This window comes from Hyperolius riggenbachi, chromosome 12 (genome assembly GCF_040937935.1).
Source record: "Hyperolius riggenbachi isolate aHypRig1 chromosome 12, aHypRig1.pri, whole genome shotgun sequence".
In the NCBI taxonomy this organism is placed as follows: domain Eukaryota; kingdom Metazoa; phylum Chordata; class Amphibia; order Anura; family Hyperoliidae; genus Hyperolius; species Hyperolius riggenbachi.
The window spans coordinates 41,884,566-41,902,916 of NC_090657.1; the positions used below are offsets into that span (position 1 = coordinate 41,884,566).

Here is an 18,351-nt window from a genome sequence, read left to right on the forward strand (position 1 = left end):
ACACAGATGTACAGGAAGTGGAATTTTCACAGAACTGTCACGCTTTGGTTCTACTTGTGTAAACAACTGTGCCCTGTACACAGGTCTATATGGAAGGTTGGCTCCACAGATGTGTATCGTTAATGCCCTCCAAATCTAAGAAGATTGTGAAATGTACTTGACGATGGAAACATTTAATATCCTTACAAGTGGTTTGACATGACCCCAATGTTATATATTTATGATCTGTAAATCCCCAGAGATTAGATTGGAGGGGATTCCCCACGCTGTATGGAAATGTATGCATTTCAAATATGCATGCATCATATTATTTAGGGGTGGCAATGTAAGCGGAATCAGGGGCGTCGCTAGCCCCAAAGATCAGTGGCATGTGCCCCTGATCTATTCTGGTGTGCCCCGATGTCCCCCAGGCAGAGTAGAGGCTCCACAGCACCCAGCCTGGCACCACACAGTACCCAGCATGCCCCATAGAGGCACCCAGCTGGGCAGACCTACTCAGACCGCTGTTAAGTTCATGTAAATTTGGCTCCACCCATGACCACATCCACATTCCAGTGCATGGCCACATCCATTTTTTGGGCTGGAATGCCCAAAAGTGCCCTGGATCTCTTAAGATCCTAGCAGCAACACCCCTGAGCGGAATCATTCATAGCGAAATATTTGTGAGTCCATAAACTATCATCTGCTATCCAGCTTCTGATGCTATTAAAGGACAACTGAAGTGAACGCTTGGCGGATTAGTCAAAAACAGTCTTATCAGTCTGCCAATAGCTTGTACTCACGTGCAACTGTCGGCAGAACGACCGCCTTGCGGGAGGGTCTGACGGACCAATGGTTTGCAAAATTGGGGCGCCTTAATGCTTTTAGCCACAGCCCCTGAACAAGCATGCAGATCAGGTTCTCTGACTGAAGTCAGACTTGATTAGCTGCATGCTTGTTTCAGGTGTGTTATTCAGCCACTAATGCAGCCAAAGAGATCAGTAGGACTGACAAGCAACTGGTATTGTTTAAAAGGGAACATCCATATCTCTCTCAGTTAAGGTTCCCTTAGGATTGCGGTTATCTGTTTAGAAGATAGAAGCTCATGTTGAGTACCCACATAGGTAAGTATAGAGGAGGTTTGGGGCATTATGATAATAGGTTAGATGGGGGAAAGAAGGGGTTGATTAGAAAAAAAGTCTTGTTATAATGCAAAATGATTCTTCTGGTATGAAATCCAGTATAAAATATATAAGGATGTGGTAGATTTTTGTATTTTTTTGAGGGGAAGCGTACCTGAGTCCTGTATTTACACATCAGCAGGTCCTTGTCCCGCCTCCTCACGAAAAGGGCCTCTGCCATTACAGGCGTTAAACGCAGCGTTTTAAAAGCAATGTTTTTAGGGATCAAGCCCCATGCCATGCAAGTGAATGGGAGCGTTTAGTACAAACTTTTGCGGGCCTTCATGAAAGCCTGTCAGTAGATCCTGGGTGTCTCATCTCACAAGCAACATGCAGCTTCTAGAAGTAGTTGGCAGTTGCTGGTGTTGCATTTAAATGCCAGCAAAAGCCACTGAAAGCCAACAAAAGCCCGTATTTCTGCTTCCTGCATGCAAAAATCCCAGCCTTTTCCTGCAAAATTCACCAAAATGCCCAGAAAACGCAATGCTCTCAAACGCTAAGCACTGATAGCCATTTAAGGGCTGGTTCAGACGGACGTCTGCGTGGCGTCGCGTTTGGGGGCGTTGCGGCGGCTGCGCGGTCAGGCTTTCAGTAGCCTTCACGTCGCGTTCCGATGCTGTCTCGTTTTTTCTTACCCTAGGGGGACATTAGCCGTCGCGGTTGGCTGCCCCCTGGAAGCTACATGGCGCTTCCAGTAGCAGCTCGGACGCTAGCGAAAATCGGGACCCGAACGCTGTGATCGTGTAAACGCGTGCAAAAGCTCAGTGTAAACGCTCCCATTCACTTGAATGGGAGCGTTTACCGCGACGTTCCGAACGCTTGCGGTAAACGCACCACAAGCGTCCGTCTGAACCAGCCCTAAAGCCTTCAAAAGACATTAAAAGCTTAGCTGATAAACACTGGTGCTCTTGAAAAAACAATTGCCAGCATTTGAACATGACGCTCAGCAGAAGCCCGTGAGAACCAGCCAAGTGCACAGTATAGCGCGGGGGATTGCGAAGTACGATCCCTTCCACTCTGCTAGAGGTCTTGCCAACGATCTGTCCTGTTATGTTGCACTGCAGACCACTTTCATGTAGAGGAGGGTACATTATTGATGTGCCAATGCTAACCAAGGTCCAACTGCTGTGGCAATGCTAACCTGCGGTAAAAATGTGATTCCCCTCTACTGAAGTGCCCAGCCATTGATCTTTAAAAAATAGCATGGCACTTTTTGCTTTGAAATGCAAACTAACATTGCGCATTTTTTTTTTTATATTAACATTTCTTTTTTGAATACAAAAACAAAACAGTGAAACTAATAGAAAACAGGCGCAAAACTGATACAAAGTGACAGGACAGAACTGAAATGGAACTGTACACACTGTATGTAAGGAGCAAGGAGTACAGAGAAGGCATTGTGGGCTTTATTTACTAAGCCGAATAGCATGCCTTATCAAAGTTAACATGCCTTATCAGAGTAACATAGCGAGCGCTACGAACCCGCAGGGGCTCAGAGCAGGACAAGTGGATTGCCAATTAGTAGGCATCAGTTCGTAGCGCTCGCTATGCTATTCTCATAAGGCGTGTTAACTTTGATAAGGCGTGCTATTTGTCTTAGTGAATCAAGCCCTATGTATCCATAGACCATTAGGCTACAACAAACAATGTGAATTGCTCTTTTTGACGATAAAGTGCAATGAAAGAGCGTAGTAAAGGAGAATAAATAGTTAACATTGTGCATTTTATTGCATTATAGATACCTAATTACAGGCAGTCCTCTACTTACAAACAGGATACGTTCTGGGACTTTGCAAGTTAAATTTGTTTGCAAGTAGAGTCCTGTGTTAAGGTAGCCATACACTGGTCGATTTGCCATTAGATCGACCAACAGATAAATCCCTCTCTGATGGAATCTGATCAGAGAGGGATCGTATGGCTGCCTTTACTGCAAACATATTGTGAATCGATTTCAGCATGAAACCGATCACAATCTGTGACGCTGCCGCTGCCCCCCACCAGCTATACATTACCTGTTCCGCCGATGTGTGTCCCCCGGTCTCCGCTGTCTTCTCCGCGCTGGGCTCCGGTCCGGCTGGCTTCACTGAACTTCCTGTCCGGGGGAAGTTTAAACAGTAGAGAGCGCTCTACTGTTTAAACTTCCTGCCGGGACAGGAAGTTCAGTGAAGCCGGCCGGACCGGAGACCAGCGTGGAGAAGAAGACAGCGGAGACCGGGGGACACGCGCCGGCGGAGCAGGTAATGTATTGCCGCTGTATTGCGTCAGTCGTCGGGCATTCGAACGCCGCTATCGACGCACCCCTGACCCGCCGGCGATCGAGGGAAATCTTCCGCACGGACGGATCGACGGGAACGATTGATTTCGGACGGAAATCTATCGTTCTGTCAGCGTTTGCGCAACGATTTCACAGCAGATTCGATCACAGTGATCGACTCTGCTGTATATCGGCGGGAAAATCGTTAGGTGTATGGGCCCCTTTAAACATGGTGAAACACGGATAATGATTTGTGGACAACTCTGGATTTGGACATACAGTATAAACTGTGTTTTTTGGTTGTCTTCAATGTTTTTTTACTTTGTTTTAAACTACTCACAACAGTTTATACAATCCTGTAACAAGTAACAACAAAAATATGTAATAATGTAAAATAAGTAATGATATAGTATGTATATTTTGTACATTTAGATAGTTTTGTTTGTATGTATGAAACATTGTAACTTGAGCCATTTCTAAGTAGAGGACTACCTGTATTTAATAGCATTTGCTGTATTTACCAGAAAAGGATTAAGATGAAATGAGGCCCTAGGCAAGATAGCAGTTATTGTCCACCGCTGATGGTCACCTGGCTTTTTTAGTAAGATTTGGTGGGGGTTACCATCCACCAGGCCCCTAGACTTTCTCCAGGCCCTAGGCAACTGCCTAGGGTTGCCCTGTGGATGATATGGCTCTGGTATTTACAAAGTGGTATTGTTACTCCTATGACATAGGACATACTGCAGAAGCATCAGCCCACCTTTGGCTCTAAGCATTTGCCAGTTTACGACGACTGGACGTCTTTTCAGAATATTCTGTAGGGGGGCTGCTTTCATAATAATGAATATGAGATTCCATACAGTTTGGTTGCGTCCTTTAAGCTTCATGATTTGCAGCCTGCACCGGCCATCTCTGCAGAGCACAAAGTAGTTGGTGAATCTAAGCTTGTTCACCACATTCTTGTTGCTTTACAGAGATGGACGGTCCAGGCTATTATAAACAGACCCCTAATGCAAAATGCACTAACCTATGTGAGCCAATCAGATTTAAAGGACGACTGAAGTGAGAAGAATTTGTCCTGGGAAAAGAATAATTCCTGGGAATAAGCAAAATATTGAGTGATAGGTTGCGTAACTGAGATCCAAAGATAACAGTGACCTTGTAGAATCAGAGCCAGGACAAGGTCCTCTAGCACCCAAGGCTGAGACACCAAAGTGCAGGAGGCAACCAGAACCAGCCTCTGTGTCCTAATAGGATTCTTCAAACCCACCTCGGGTTCTCTTTAAAGAACAACTATAACAAGAGGGATATGGAGGCTGCCATATTTATTTTAAGTAATTCCAGTTGCCTGGCAGCCCTGCTGATCTATTTAGCGGCAGTAGTGTCTGAATCACACCAGGAACAAGCATGCAGCTAATTTTGACAGCATTTTGTCAAACACATGATCTGCTGTATGCTAGTTCAGGGTCTATGGCTAAAAGTATTAGAGGCAGAGGAGCAGCAGGACAGCCAGGCAACTGGTATTGCTTAACTACATAACGACCGCTTCACGCCAATGGGCGTGACTGTGGTGGCAGCCCCGGGACCGCCTAACGCCAATTGGCGTCAAGTCCTGGGGCCAGCTATTGCAGAAGATCGCATGCAGGCATCTCCTGCTTGGTAGGCGGAGCTCCGACTTCAGTCTCCCAACGGCGATCGCCGCTCGGAGACTGTTCGACGCCGTCTAATTACCTCGTACAGCGCTGCAATCTAAGGCAGCGCTGTATTGGGGACAGCCGTGTGACACGGCTGTCCCCGCTGTTGCTGTGGAAGTGATCTGCTGTCATAGGTTGAAGCCTATGATAGCCAATCTCGCTGATTGGCTGGCGGAGGGAGGGAGGGGGGATTATAAAATAGAAAAAAAATAGTAAAAAAAATTAGCAAAATAAAGAAATAAATATTTATAAAAAAAAAAAACACCTGGGGGGTGATCAGACCCCACCAACAGAGAGCTCTGTTGCTGGGGAGAAAAGGGGGGGGGATCACTTGTGTGCTGAGTTGTGCGGCCCTGCAGCTTGGCCTTAAAGCTGCAGTGGCGAATTTCTCAAAACAAGGCCTGGTCTTTAGGGGGGTTTGACACTGCAGTCCTCACGTGGTTTAAATGAAATAAATATGGCAGCCTCCAAATCCCTCTCACTTCCGTTGTCCTTTAGGCTTTCATCAATGTGGAGCAATTACAGAATAATGACATTGATGTAGTAAATGCAGTCACTTACCCAGGATAAGGATGGCAATGAAGATGACAGCCACTGTGGCCTCCGCTGTGTTCATCTTGATGTGTCCCCACATACAGCCTGAAATGCAACCACACAGATCATACATGTTCCCAGGAGACCAGAGAGGATTGGGCAGGGCAGGAGGCACTATGCTAATAATCACAGGCGGGGCTTCCTCCAGGCAACGGCCAGTCCTTCTGAAACCAAAACACATTTCCCTACAGGCAGCTGAGCAGAACAAAGTTCTCAAGCACAGTTACATTGTCTTTACACTTCATAGAGTATTGTATGAAGAATTGCATTGCTATAACGAAGATCTGATGTATCTGTGGCTGTTACCATTAGCATTTTTTGTGAAAAGCAAGTGTTCTACAGTTTGTTGTTTCTGCAGAGAAAATTTCAAAAGGGCAGCAGCCTGCTCCGTGAAATCATTTAAAATGCTGAGTGTATTGTGGAAACTGCAATTATTAGAGAATGATGCAATGTTATAAAAAATATTATCTATAATATATAACTGAAAATAAAAATATGACACTTTTCTTTGCTACTAATGCTATACTAATTATCCATACTACACATACAATTTATGATATAATGAGATTTTTTTCCTCTTCAGTGTCACTTAAAAGTGTGTCTGTAGGGAAAAAAGTGCCCCAAATGGCTGCTCATCCCAATAGAAGGAAGTGTCCACCCGCATACATGGCAGCACGCCGCTGGTCAGCTTGGTGCAGGGCGAGCTGGATGACAACTCATCCTGCTGCTCCTGCTGAAATTCCCGGTGGTGTAACATACTATTCCCTCTCTGAGTCATAGTGACTTGGGGGTCATCTAATTCCGGGTCCAACTATCGCCAGCATCAGCAATCCAGAAACGCAGGTTGCGGACTATAGCATTGCAGCTGTAGCCGCGCTGATAGCTGCCGCTAGTCGTGTGTGCACCAGTGACCTGCTTGGCCCCAGCCAAAAAACCGTCAAGTCCTTGTGGATGGCTCGCGCATGTGCAGTTGCATGGAGCTGGGCAGGCTTGACTCTTTCTGCCAAAGCCAGAGTGGGTTCATGCTACTGTGCATGCACAGTGCCGCCCTGCAGAGGACACATTGCGAGAACGGCGAGGTGAAGGGAGACAGGGAAAGCCTCTGGAGGATACTGAGGCTTCCCTCTCTCAAGGCAAGTACTGTATCTGACATTTTACATCTTCACATGTTCGCTTTCAGTGGAATAAGTTTGCAGAACAGTTGTTGTGCCTTTAGTGCTCTGCATAATGATCACCGGTCAGGGGATTCAAAGGGTATTTTAGACTGATCAGTACAGGGCTGTTTTACACTACATGCGATTCCGATTTCAAATTTTGATGTGATTTTACATACAATTCCGTTTCCAATTTTTGATGCGATTAAAAAGAGTCCTGCGTGCTGTGTTTTTCTGTTTTTTCTTCTTGTGTTGCTAGCGTCCAGTGAAAATCGTAAATCGAAATGACAAATCAGAAATGGTAATCGGAATTGTGTTTTGCAGAATAAAAGAAGCCTTACAGCCACTTAACATTTTCACAAAGAGGTAAATTGTGGAGCTGATTTAAAAAAAAGTCATCTTTTATGTTCAGTTTAAAGTATCCATTTTACATCTTCTTTCTGAACAGCAGCCATGACAGATCTGCCTTTCTGACTGAAAAACAAACAGAAGTAGTGACCCTGTGAAATTTCCAGCATTAAAACCTTAGCAGAAGCCTTATCTCTTGTTTTTTTCAACAGTTTTGGCTTCTATTACGGTAACTTTTCAGGAACTGGACTGAATTCCGACAAGCTGTTGGACAAATTTATACCAATAGATAACAACTCCAGTTTTTTTTCTTTATTTTTTTTTTTAACTCTTCAAAAACAGAGAACTAGTTGGGAAGAGGTAGCCTCTGTCAGGTTCCTTCAGTTATCAGTCACTTCACTTCCTACACTATGGGCACTGTGGGGACATGGCCCCTCAGTCAAGTTCTTGGTATGGGTTTGGGGCAGAGAACGTTTCCTCAATGAATGGAAACAGTCATGTACAGTCATTGCAACTTAGCAGACCTACCCTTTCTCATATGAAATTAATAAAATGTGGAAAAAAAGCTTAGCTGAAGTTGGCCTTTAAGACTGGTAGTTATGCAGTTTATTTATTGTGAAGTGTTTTCCCTTTTCAGATGGATCTGTTTGTCCACGCGTACAATGTTTTATTGAAAAAGGTGACAGAGGAAGTGATGCTGACATTAGGAGACGATAGGAGTGAAATTGAAGTCGCCTATGAATATTGATTAAAGGGAAAGGATACGCTGAGGACAGGATGCTCATGTTTTGCATTGTATAGGTGTTGGCTTGGTCCAGATCATGAATTTCTGCATGAGCTATAGCAGATGTCTTTTCACCACTCTGTTTACGGTTTAATTAGGGTAAACATGTGCTTTCAGGGCGCGTGTGGAAATATCATGACATTTGGGCTGTTCTTGTGAAGACATGGCACAGTCCCTCCGGCAGATGTATTCGGCTGCACATCTACTGCTCATATTCACAAACAAACCTATTCAGTGACATTTTTAGGAATGTTGCCCAGTTCTCACTCTGATCTGAATGCCTGTATGTTCCAGCATGTGTCATCCAAGCAATAAAATCCTCCCAGAAGTTCTGACCTTTCCACATGCTGCTAGAAATTGTTTTATTGCTTTTCTGTCTCAGGCAAGATTCAAATCAAATATAGCTTTATTGGCATGTTCATACAGGCATTGCCAAAGCATGGGGAAATGGGGGACATGGAAGGGGGTTGGGTTTCTGCAATGGACACCACTTTAAGTGGAATCGCACCAGTGGTGACACAGAAAACCATAAAAGACAGACATATGTTCTACGCCTTCACTACTGTTCAAAATATAAAAATGTGTGCCTAAGCTTCCACTTAGGGTGCACTTATTATTTACCTGCTCTGTGTGACTATACATTGGCAGCAGGCAGTGGCGTAACTGGAGGGGAGCACCCCATGTGATCACAGGGCGCCTGAGAGCTGTGTGACAACAGACACACTTTTCAGCCTATAGTGTTGTTCACTTTATGCATCCGAGCAACTTTCACCTCCCATTCATTCACCAATAACTTTATCACTACTTATCACAATGAAATGATCTATATCTTGTTTTTTTCCACCACCATTTAGGCTTTCTTTGGGTGGTACATTTTGCTAATTATTTTATTCTAAATCCATTTTAACAGGAAGATTAAAAAAGAAATGGAAAAAAAATCATTATTTCTCAGTTTTTGGCCATTATAGTCTGAAAGTAATACATGCTATCGTAATTAAAACCCATGCATTTTATTTGCCCATTTGTCCCATTTATTACACCATTTAAATTATGTCCCTATCACAATTTATGGCGCCAATATTTTATTTGGAAATAAAAGTGCATTTTTTCAATTTGCATCCATCAGTATTTACAAGCTTATCATTTAAAAAAATTATATTAACATACTCTCTTGACATGCATATTTAAAAAGTTCAGACCCTTTAGGTAACTATTTATGTAGTTGTTTTTTTTTTAAATGTAATTTATTTATTTTTTATTAAAAATTTTATTTGGGTAATTTTTGGTGTGGGAGGTAAACAGCTAATTTTAAATGTAATATAATGTATTTATATATTAAAAAATGTATGTGGGTGTAGTTTTACTATTTGGCCACAAGATGGCCACAGTGAAAAAGTTCTGGAAGCGAACAATCTCGCTTCCAGGAACTAGAAAGAGGAAGGGAAACTTTTCTTTTTTACGCAGAAACTCGGCCGTCGGTTTTTGTGCCGGGAACTTTGATCAATGAATGGGGACGGGTGGGACTTCCTCTTTTTGTGTCAAATTCACCATCAGCAATTTCTGATAGGGTATGCTCACCTCTAGTGAAGGGGAAGTGTTTGTAAACAGGCAGTAAACAGGCAGTCATGATGAATTAAGGACTGTGGCCTTGATTCACTAACTGTAGAGTGAGCTATATCCCCTTGTGGCCACTAATAAGCTAGAGTGAATTCATGACGTAGCTGTGCATGCTAAGCATGCTAGTGGCAGCGTAAATAAGCAACGGTCGATGCTTATAATAACTGTGCAGTAGTGATGTATTGCTCCCGCCATACTTCACTAGCGCGTGCGCTACTATGTTAATTACGGTTAGTGAATCTAGGCCAAAGGGTTTGCCCCAGTGTGAAAATCAGAACGTACTAACTGCATTGTTGATCAGCGGGCAATTTGTGGTTCTTTTCACCTAAAACACGGTTTCTCCTTTAACCTTCTGACTGTCAATTTTAGCAGCAAGTGCTCCAGGCTGATTTATTTTCTCCTCCAGGATATTTCCTTGCTACTAAGAAGTAGAGATGCTGGCGAACAGTTCCCCAGCGAATCTCTATGGACCAGTACTACTTCCGGGTCGCTATGACCCCTAGTATTACCGCTGCACATGTATGTGACGTCACGCACATGTGCAGAAAGTGCCCGGCAACAGGCGTGCGATCAAAGATGCCCACCGACGGGCCAGTGCAGCCGTACTACTACGGGTCATTGCGACCCGGAAGTAGTACAGTGTGAGGTGTCAGCCGGCGAACTGTTCGGGAACAGTTTGCCGACATCTCTACTAAGAAGCAAGGTTAAAAAAACATAACACGAACCGCATGCCTGCCGCACATATCATGAAATCAGTGGGCTGCTCGCGATTCAAGATTTTATTTGATAGTTTGTATTTCCGTTTTTGTGTTTTCTACATGTTAAAAAGAAATCACCCTACACCCCACATATCTTCCCACACGCATATTGTTAATTCTATTGTTTTTTATTGTAATTGCAAAATCGCATAAAGAAATGGAATACCACTTACTGAAAGCATGAATAATAACGCAATCGTGATGTGACAGAAATACCAAAAACGGCCGTGATATCACATAGTTAAATGTGGTATTAGAAAAATTATTCGGCTTAAAGGGAACCTTAGCTGAGAGCGATATGGATGTTTCCTTTTAAACAATACCAGTTGCTTGTCAGTCCTGCTGATCTGTTTGGCTGCAGTAGTGGCTGAATCACACACCTGAAACCAGCACTCAGAGCACCTGATCTCCATGCTTGTTGAGGGGCTGTGGCTAAAATTATTAGAGGCACAGGATCAGCAGGACAGTCAGGCAACTGGTATTATTTAAAAGGAAAAATCCATATCCTTCTCAGTTTAGGTTCTCTTTAAGATACAGTACTGTACAAGGACTGTAGCAATGACAGAGAAGTAGGTTGGAGGCAGTGTAGGAGTGTGTTTTCACCACAAGAGGGCAGTGTAGGAAGGCAGAGCAGATAGCAGAGGACTTCTGCCATCAATTCCTGTACAGGTAGTCCCCGACTTACAAATGCCCAACTTACGAATGACCCGCTGGTACCGGGGGCATGTATTCTGTGATTCTGTGGGAAAAAAGTCACACATTTTTTCAAATTGGACTTGTAGTTTTTGAGAAAATCGATTTTAAAAAATGCAAAGAAAAAATGGCTTTTAAACTTGTATAAGCAGGTACAGAGGGCAGAGGTGACACAAAGGGGGACATTGAAGGCGCAGAGGAGGTACAGGGGACAGAGATGGCACAATGTTACAACTTAAGAACAGATATAGGTTAAGAACGAACCTACAGTCCCTATCTCGTTTGTTCATCAGGAACAGCCCGATTAACCTAAATTAGCACAAAGTCATGTGATTGCACAGCACTTCTCGTTATCAGCCTCAATGCTCTGTGTTTCTCCTATGAAACAGCTGATCCGCAGGGCCTTAAAACATAAGCTGATCTACACTTTTAATCCTATAACAGTTTCAAAACTTGTTTATGTCTGTGTAGAAGCTCTTTGCAAGAGATTTATTTGACCCTAACTAATCAAAGTACTTGAACAGGTTTCCAGATATAGGTGACTTCCAGCACCACAGACTGTTGGTGCTGTAAGCTGCAATCCTCTTAGATAGATTCAGTCTGTGCCAGCCCTTTTGTAGGCTGCATAGTTGAAATAATTAAATTCAGACGCTGGAAGCAGCCACCCTCACAGACTGAAATCTGACTCTCATAGCAGCTTCTAGTCGTGATCAAAATTACAAGGCAGGACTCTTAGGGACAGAAGCCACATTTGATGACATCTGAGTATTCTTTTGAAGCTATTAGGCTCTATTCACACGAAGTCTGTTGATGGACTGTTTTCTTTTCTTTTTTTTTTAATGGATCGCAGCAGATCAGCAGACGTGTAGAATAGAGCTATGCTTTCTTATGGACCCACCTATGGGCCTGTTCACAAAGTCCATTCTCACAATTTGATTTTTACGGACATCTGCTCTGCAGCGCATGTGAACCCTGCAAGAGACCTCCAGAGCAGTACAGCATATACGCACTAGTCACATGTGCTGCCACTCTGGAGGGTATTCCTTACCTGTGGTTAGATTTATTTTAAGACACATAGAGATACACACCACGCTGGTCATATCTTTGTTTAATAATTTATTCTCTTTTGTGAAATGTACAAGAATCATATATAGGACCTGACTGCATTGATTAATGCTTCCAGCACTAAACAGGAATATATACAGGCATTGGATGTACAATTTAAACAGCTCACAGTACTGGAATTCTCTTTACAAACAGTGAAATGTAAACATACTATTAATAAATTTCTGTAGGTTTCACAATTTAAAAATGGGAGGCATGAAATTCCCCAATAACATGTGCAAGGCAGTTTCACTGAAACACCGACCTTTGTTATTGTTTGGTGGGTGGGGGGTTCATATTTTACTAGACACAATGTCTGCCAGGCCATAAGAAGATCCTGACCATACAGAGAAAGCTTAAGACAATAAGTAATAGAAGACTTGCAGCTTTATATGTCATTAGGAATAGGATGCAGCGACCCACAATGTAAACCATGTAGCAGTTTGCCAATGTTTAGTGGTTTGTTCAAGGGAAAACCAATAATGGATTTCCAATGGATAGCTCTGTGGCTACATGCCACCATTGTCATCGGACCGCATGTGACCTATTGGCGTGCAAAGAGCTTGTGCACAGGGGTGTATCTACAGTGGAGCAGCCCCTGCGACTGCACGGGGTCCAGAGATGTAAGGAGGCCCTAATAACTACTTCACTTATGAAGGAGCTTATCCTTCAGGTCAGGTGTTTTTGTGGCACTTGTTGTGGGTGTGAAGATTATGATGTCCTCAGTCACTTGACTTTCACAAAACTGGCCCCCAGGCTGTGAGGATCCATGGGACAGGCAAAGGTAAAGGTGTGAACCTTGGAGGGCCTCATCAAAGTTTTGCTGGGGAACCCCATGAATTGTAGTTACACCCCTGCTTGTGCTTTAGAAGCACCATTACCTAAAAAAAAGTGCCATAATTCTAGCAGTCAATAAGAAATCACACTAATCACCCTGGATACAGCCCTTTGCTCATTATCACTGTTACTGTATGGTGTTTAAAGAATAAGCCTGAGTTAGCTTACATGCTTTACTGTTCTACTCCTATCTGCAAATGTAAATCATAATTTACTATAAAAAAAAATCAAAACAATCTAAGAGAAACACACAAGTTAATGACATGGAAACTTTTTTTGTAGAAGAGCTGAGGCACAGTGAAAGGGCTGATGGTAAAGGTCGTGAACAGGGTTAATAATTGAAACACTTCACAGTATGAACAGCTAGTATACATCACTGCTGGACAATTTATTGTACGACCACTAGACACATAGCTTTACTAAGACACGCTGCTGAAAGAGTGAGGATTGGGCTCATAAAAAAAAGTTGCAATTTGCTGATGGAATGCAGGAAACTGACTACAGGGACCTCGTAGTTGACAGCCACACAGTATAAAGTGAACATGGAGTAGACATTGATAATTAAATGTGCCTCTGAGAGATTTTATTATAAAACTCTCCTAAATAGCCATATTTATAGTGCTCTAAGTTGTGTGGTTTTAGACTGACCCAACTATAGGGAGGTAAGGTCAGGCTTTGTGCTGAAACCAGAATGTTGTTCCTCCCATCCCCACCCAGCCAATGATATGGCTCCACACCCACTTTCCCCATGTGGGAACAGAGAGGCAGACAGGGAGCTGCATTGCTAGACAGGTGAGGATGAGAAGAGCAGTATTTAGCTTCTAGGGTACAGCCAGGGGCGTAGCTAGAAATGGCTGGGCCCCATAGCAAATTTTCCTCTTGGAGCATGATGCCACTAGGTGGGTTGAGGGTGCCACTGGGTGGGGAGGATGGAAGAGGAGCATACAACTCGGTGGGAGGAGGGTGACACTGGGTGGGGAGAAGGGAAGAGGTGGGTGCAACTATGGGAGGGAGGTGCCACTGGGTGGGGAGAAGGATGTTACAGGGTTGGGAGAGAGGAGGGTGGTACATGGTGGGGAGTAGGGGAGAGGACGGTGCCACTGGGGTGGGGAGGAAGGGAGAGGAGGGTGATAAATGCCAGGAGGAGGGGAAAGAAGGGTGCCACTGGGGTGAGCACAGTGACATGGCTATGTACTCTGTAAAATGCTGCAGAAGATGTCAGAGCTATATAAATACATAATAATATGGTAGGGCATTAGACTATGACTATGGTAGGATTAGATTGTGATTTCCTCTGGGGACCGTCAGTGACATGACTATGTACTTTGTAAAGTACTGCAGAAGATGTCAGTGGTAGGAATAGTCAATGAGATGCAAATAATTTTGAGTTGATGCTGGATTATGCAAATTTTGTATGCAAATTGCTTGAAAATGGACTGCTCAAATTTTACCTCAGCAGGATTTGATTGGTTCATTTTCAAACTGCATAAATTTGCATACAAAATTGGCATAATGCTGCATAAACTCAAAATTATTTGCATCTTATTGACCATCCCTACTAGGGGCATATTCAATTAAAGAAATCTATTTCCACTTTAGGTACACTAAAACCAAGAAACTGGAGACAGCTTGATATCTGGAGATGCTTAGGATTACACAGTCTATTCTAATGAGCTGAGCTCCCTATCAGATAAAAATCTTTGCAAGATCCTGCACACAAAGATGCTGTACACATTCAAAAGATCAGTATCTGCAAAAGATCAGTTCCTGCAAAAGATCAGTTCCAGCAAAATGCATTCATAGTCTATGATATCTGCAGATCCTCATACACACCTTGTTTAACAGACATTACTCTGCAGATCCGAAGATCCATCCTGGTGGATCAGATCTGCAGATGAAGGCCCGTTAAACAAGGTGTGTATGAGGATCTGCAGATATCATAGGCTATGAATGCATTTCACAGGAACGGATCTTTTGCAGGAACTGATCTTTTGCAGATACTGATCTGTTAAATGTGTACAGCATCTGTGTGTGCAGCATCTTGCAAAGATTTCTATCTGATGGGGAGTGCAGCTCCATAGAATAGACTGTGAAGGTATGGCTCTCATACTACATGGAAGGGGGTAAAATTGGTCTGTGATCTTTCATCTTCCAAAGACTTTTATCTGATGTGTGTACTCACCTTAACAGGACGCAGGAGAGGAGAAAGGGATTGAGAAGTAGACTACACGGGATGCAAGTATGACCTGTGCATGGTTATTTTGACTTTTTATTTTCAGTTCAGGTTTTCTTTAAGTGCTATTAGCTCTTGCTGTGCTATTCCACACAGAGCCCAACCATTCTATTGTTCTATAAGGTCACTGTTATCTTTGGCTTTATCAGTTAAGCAACCTATCATTGACTAATGGTATTCCCATTTCTTGCCCTATCCAATTACACCTTGTGGAACTCCCCTTTAAGCCTGCACATATTTAATAATGAAACCATACATAATCACAATCCTTATTGGACCCAGACTGATCTGCAGTTGTAAGGCTCAGGTGATTTGTACCTACAAGCCTGAGAGGTTTGGAATTCCTTTTTACCCCCACCCACAGCAGCAACATTTGTAAAGCGCTTTCTCCCATAGGACTCAAAGCACATAAAGAAAGAACAGCCAATCAGGGACCACAGTGCTGATGACTTCATCACAGGGCAACAAATCAGCCCAGCTGAAGAATTTGGCCGCCCTTCAGATAATCGGAATCCTCTTTGGAGAAGTCCAAGAGGGACAGATTTAAAAAGATGGGTGAGGTGAATTCCTCCTCCATGTTCCTACTCTACATTTTAATTCTTCAGATCCCCCCCCACCCCTCCCCCCTGCACAAGAGTATCTGTAGTATTCCCTCCTTCCCCATACATTGACACAATACCGATTGGAAGTGTATAAACTGGAAAATGTAAACCTGATGCAATCTTTTTACCTAAGCTCCATATACCTCTCCTCTTTCAGATAAACAATTTTAGCCCAATTTCTGCTACATGTATTTTATCTTTTTAATAAAACTTAAAGGAAACACTATGTGAAAATAAACTGATGAGATAAAGTTGTATTTATCCTCAGTCTCCTTAACATGACTTTTTTTTTTTTTTTAGATATTTTACAGTTTTATTTTATATTTAAATCTACTTTTTAAATAGTTACTGTTTTACTGTCTCTGCTCAACGACACATTCATTGAAGTGTGCCAGAGCTAAAATTTATGAGCTATTGACCCTCTTCATCTCTTTCATGCAGTCAAAAGCCATTTTCTGCTAGGAAAGTGTTTTATTGTTGCAATTCTTTATCAGTGAGGGTTACGCTTTAAGACTCACACACACCTACCAACAATCTGTCCAACTATCTTCCAAACTTGTCTGTTGGAAGATACGTTGGGTGTGTGCACAGCTGACAAACAACCAGATGACCAACTGATGACAGGTTGTTTGCCAGATCCAACCGGTGGATCAATCTGACCACATTTCAGGCAGGTTGGAATGTGTGTACAAGTCTAATAAACAACTTTATTGTTTTTGAATTCGGACATGTTGTGAAGTTTGTCAGATAGCTGGCACGCATAGTATTTAAGTGAGTTGGTTGTTTAGTTGGTTGGCGTGTGTGTGCGTGTGTGTACGTACTTGTCAGGTGAACAACTTGTGTGGTTGGTCATGTTGTGAGGTTGGTTGTGCATTAAGTTGGACGTGTGTATGAGCCTTTAATCTTACCAGGTCCTGACTGTCACTTGCATTCCTGATGTTTAACTCTTTCAGGCAGCGAAAGAAAAAAAGGAACACAGCATAGTTATTTGTGTGCTAGGCACTGTACATACACACGTTTACCTCATCATGTCACATGTTAACTGGTGTATCCCTTAAACTCAGTAGGGAAGGTATTCTGTGGAAGGTTTTCACAGTGAGCACAAGCATGCTACAAGAAAAAATAGCACTATAATAAAGAGATTACAAATGAGAAGATATACAAGATATGTAAACTATTTTTTAAGGACATGTGAACTTAATTATTGCATTACGATTTGCTTTCTGTTAGCTGGTTTCTCTCATATGTTTGACATTTTCTATGACTGACAGACTTTTATGCTTGTATTCTTATAGGGTGGCCAAAGTTTCAGCAAAGAGGGCCAAGGATAGGTCTACACTACGTCTTCATCACTCGAGATAGGAAACTGGAAATCTACAGATTTTTTCCCCAGTGCTTTGACACCTTCTCATTCACGAAACAGGATCAGCTCTTGTAACCAGACTTCAGTACCAAGAAGAAACAAACTTCCACAGGTAACGGACGGTGCCAAGGACAGACCAATCTTTTCATTTCTCAAATTCTGCCCTTAAAAAAGGAAGGATACAAAGAATGACAAAATGGGAAACAATGACTGTGATGCTGCAGCCCCCAACAAGCCCGGGGCTGACAGCTGAGTTATTCAAAGCAACATTTAGCAACTAGTGGCATACTATTGAACATATGCCTAGCCATAGAAGCTAACACAGCAGAAGCCAGAAGCTTTGGCCAGACATGGCAGCAGGAAAGCAACGCACAAAGCATACAGAGACAAGGGGAGAGACAGTGCACAGTCCACAACAGTGCACAGGTTTAGTAGAAATCACACACAATAAACAAATGTAAAAATTATTGACAGCGCCATCATTGCACTGTACTTAAAGCAAACCTGAAGTGAAAATAAACTTATGAGATAATGAACTGTATGTGTAGTACAGCTAACAAATAGAACATTAGTAGCAAAGAAAAGAGTCTCATATTGTTTTCCAGTACAGAAAGTTAAAAAAAAAAAAACGTTGTTGTCTATGCAAAAGAGCTTCTCTGAGCTATTTGATGAATTTTGTCCTGTTTTCTGATGCATTTAAGCATCCAAGAAACAGCGAGAGACAGCTTCAGATAAGGTTTTACTGCAGGAACGTATCATTATTTCTGCTTTGTTTCATAGCTTAAAAGACAGTGTGGTTTCAAAACTTACTGTGCCAGTATGATGCAATGTTATAAAAAAAAAACGATATAACTGGAAACAAAAATATGAGACTCTTTTCTTTGCTACTAACGTTCTATTCATCATCCATACTACACATACAATTCATTAGAGTATACCTTTTTTTCAGTTCAGGTTTAACCACTTCACCACTGAGGGGTCTTACCCCTCGAGCACCAGAGCAATTTTCACCTTTTAGCACTCCTTCCATTCATTCGTCTATAACTTTATTATTACTTATCGCAATGAAATGAACTATATCTTGTTTTTTTCGCCACCAATTAGGCTTTCTTTAGGTGGGACATTATGCCAAGAATTATTTTATTCTAAATGTGTT

At 42.6% G+C, this 18,351-nt stretch overlaps 2 protein-coding genes across 3 annotated transcripts in view; both read right to left on the bottom strand.

The window, feature by feature from the left end:
• Nucleotides 1–6,480, bottom strand: part of CD79B (CD79b molecule) — a 52,309-nt gene extending 45,829 nt beyond the window's left edge. The window contains exons 1-2 of the mRNA XM_068262106.1: nucleotides 6,369–6,480; nucleotides 5,670–5,747 (exon numbers count right to left, since the gene is read on the bottom strand). Coding sequence (XP_068118207.1) covers nucleotides 5,670–5,747; nucleotides 6,369–6,480 — 190 coding nt within the window. The remainder of the gene's footprint in view (nucleotides 1–5,669; nucleotides 5,748–6,368) is intronic.
• Nucleotides 6,481–15,038: 8,558 nt separating this feature from the next.
• The window catches only part of SCN4A (sodium voltage-gated channel alpha subunit 4), a 177,954-nt gene continuing 174,641 nt past the window's right edge, over nucleotides 15,039–18,351 (bottom strand). Inside the window, exon 28 of one of the 2 annotated variants that reach the window (XM_068263066.1) lies at nucleotides 15,039–17,354. The gene's annotated coding sequence lies outside the window, so the exon portion shown is untranslated. Of the gene's footprint in view, nucleotides 17,360–18,351 lie in introns of both variants that reach the window. The other variant, XM_068263065.1, reaches the window with a different exon arrangement.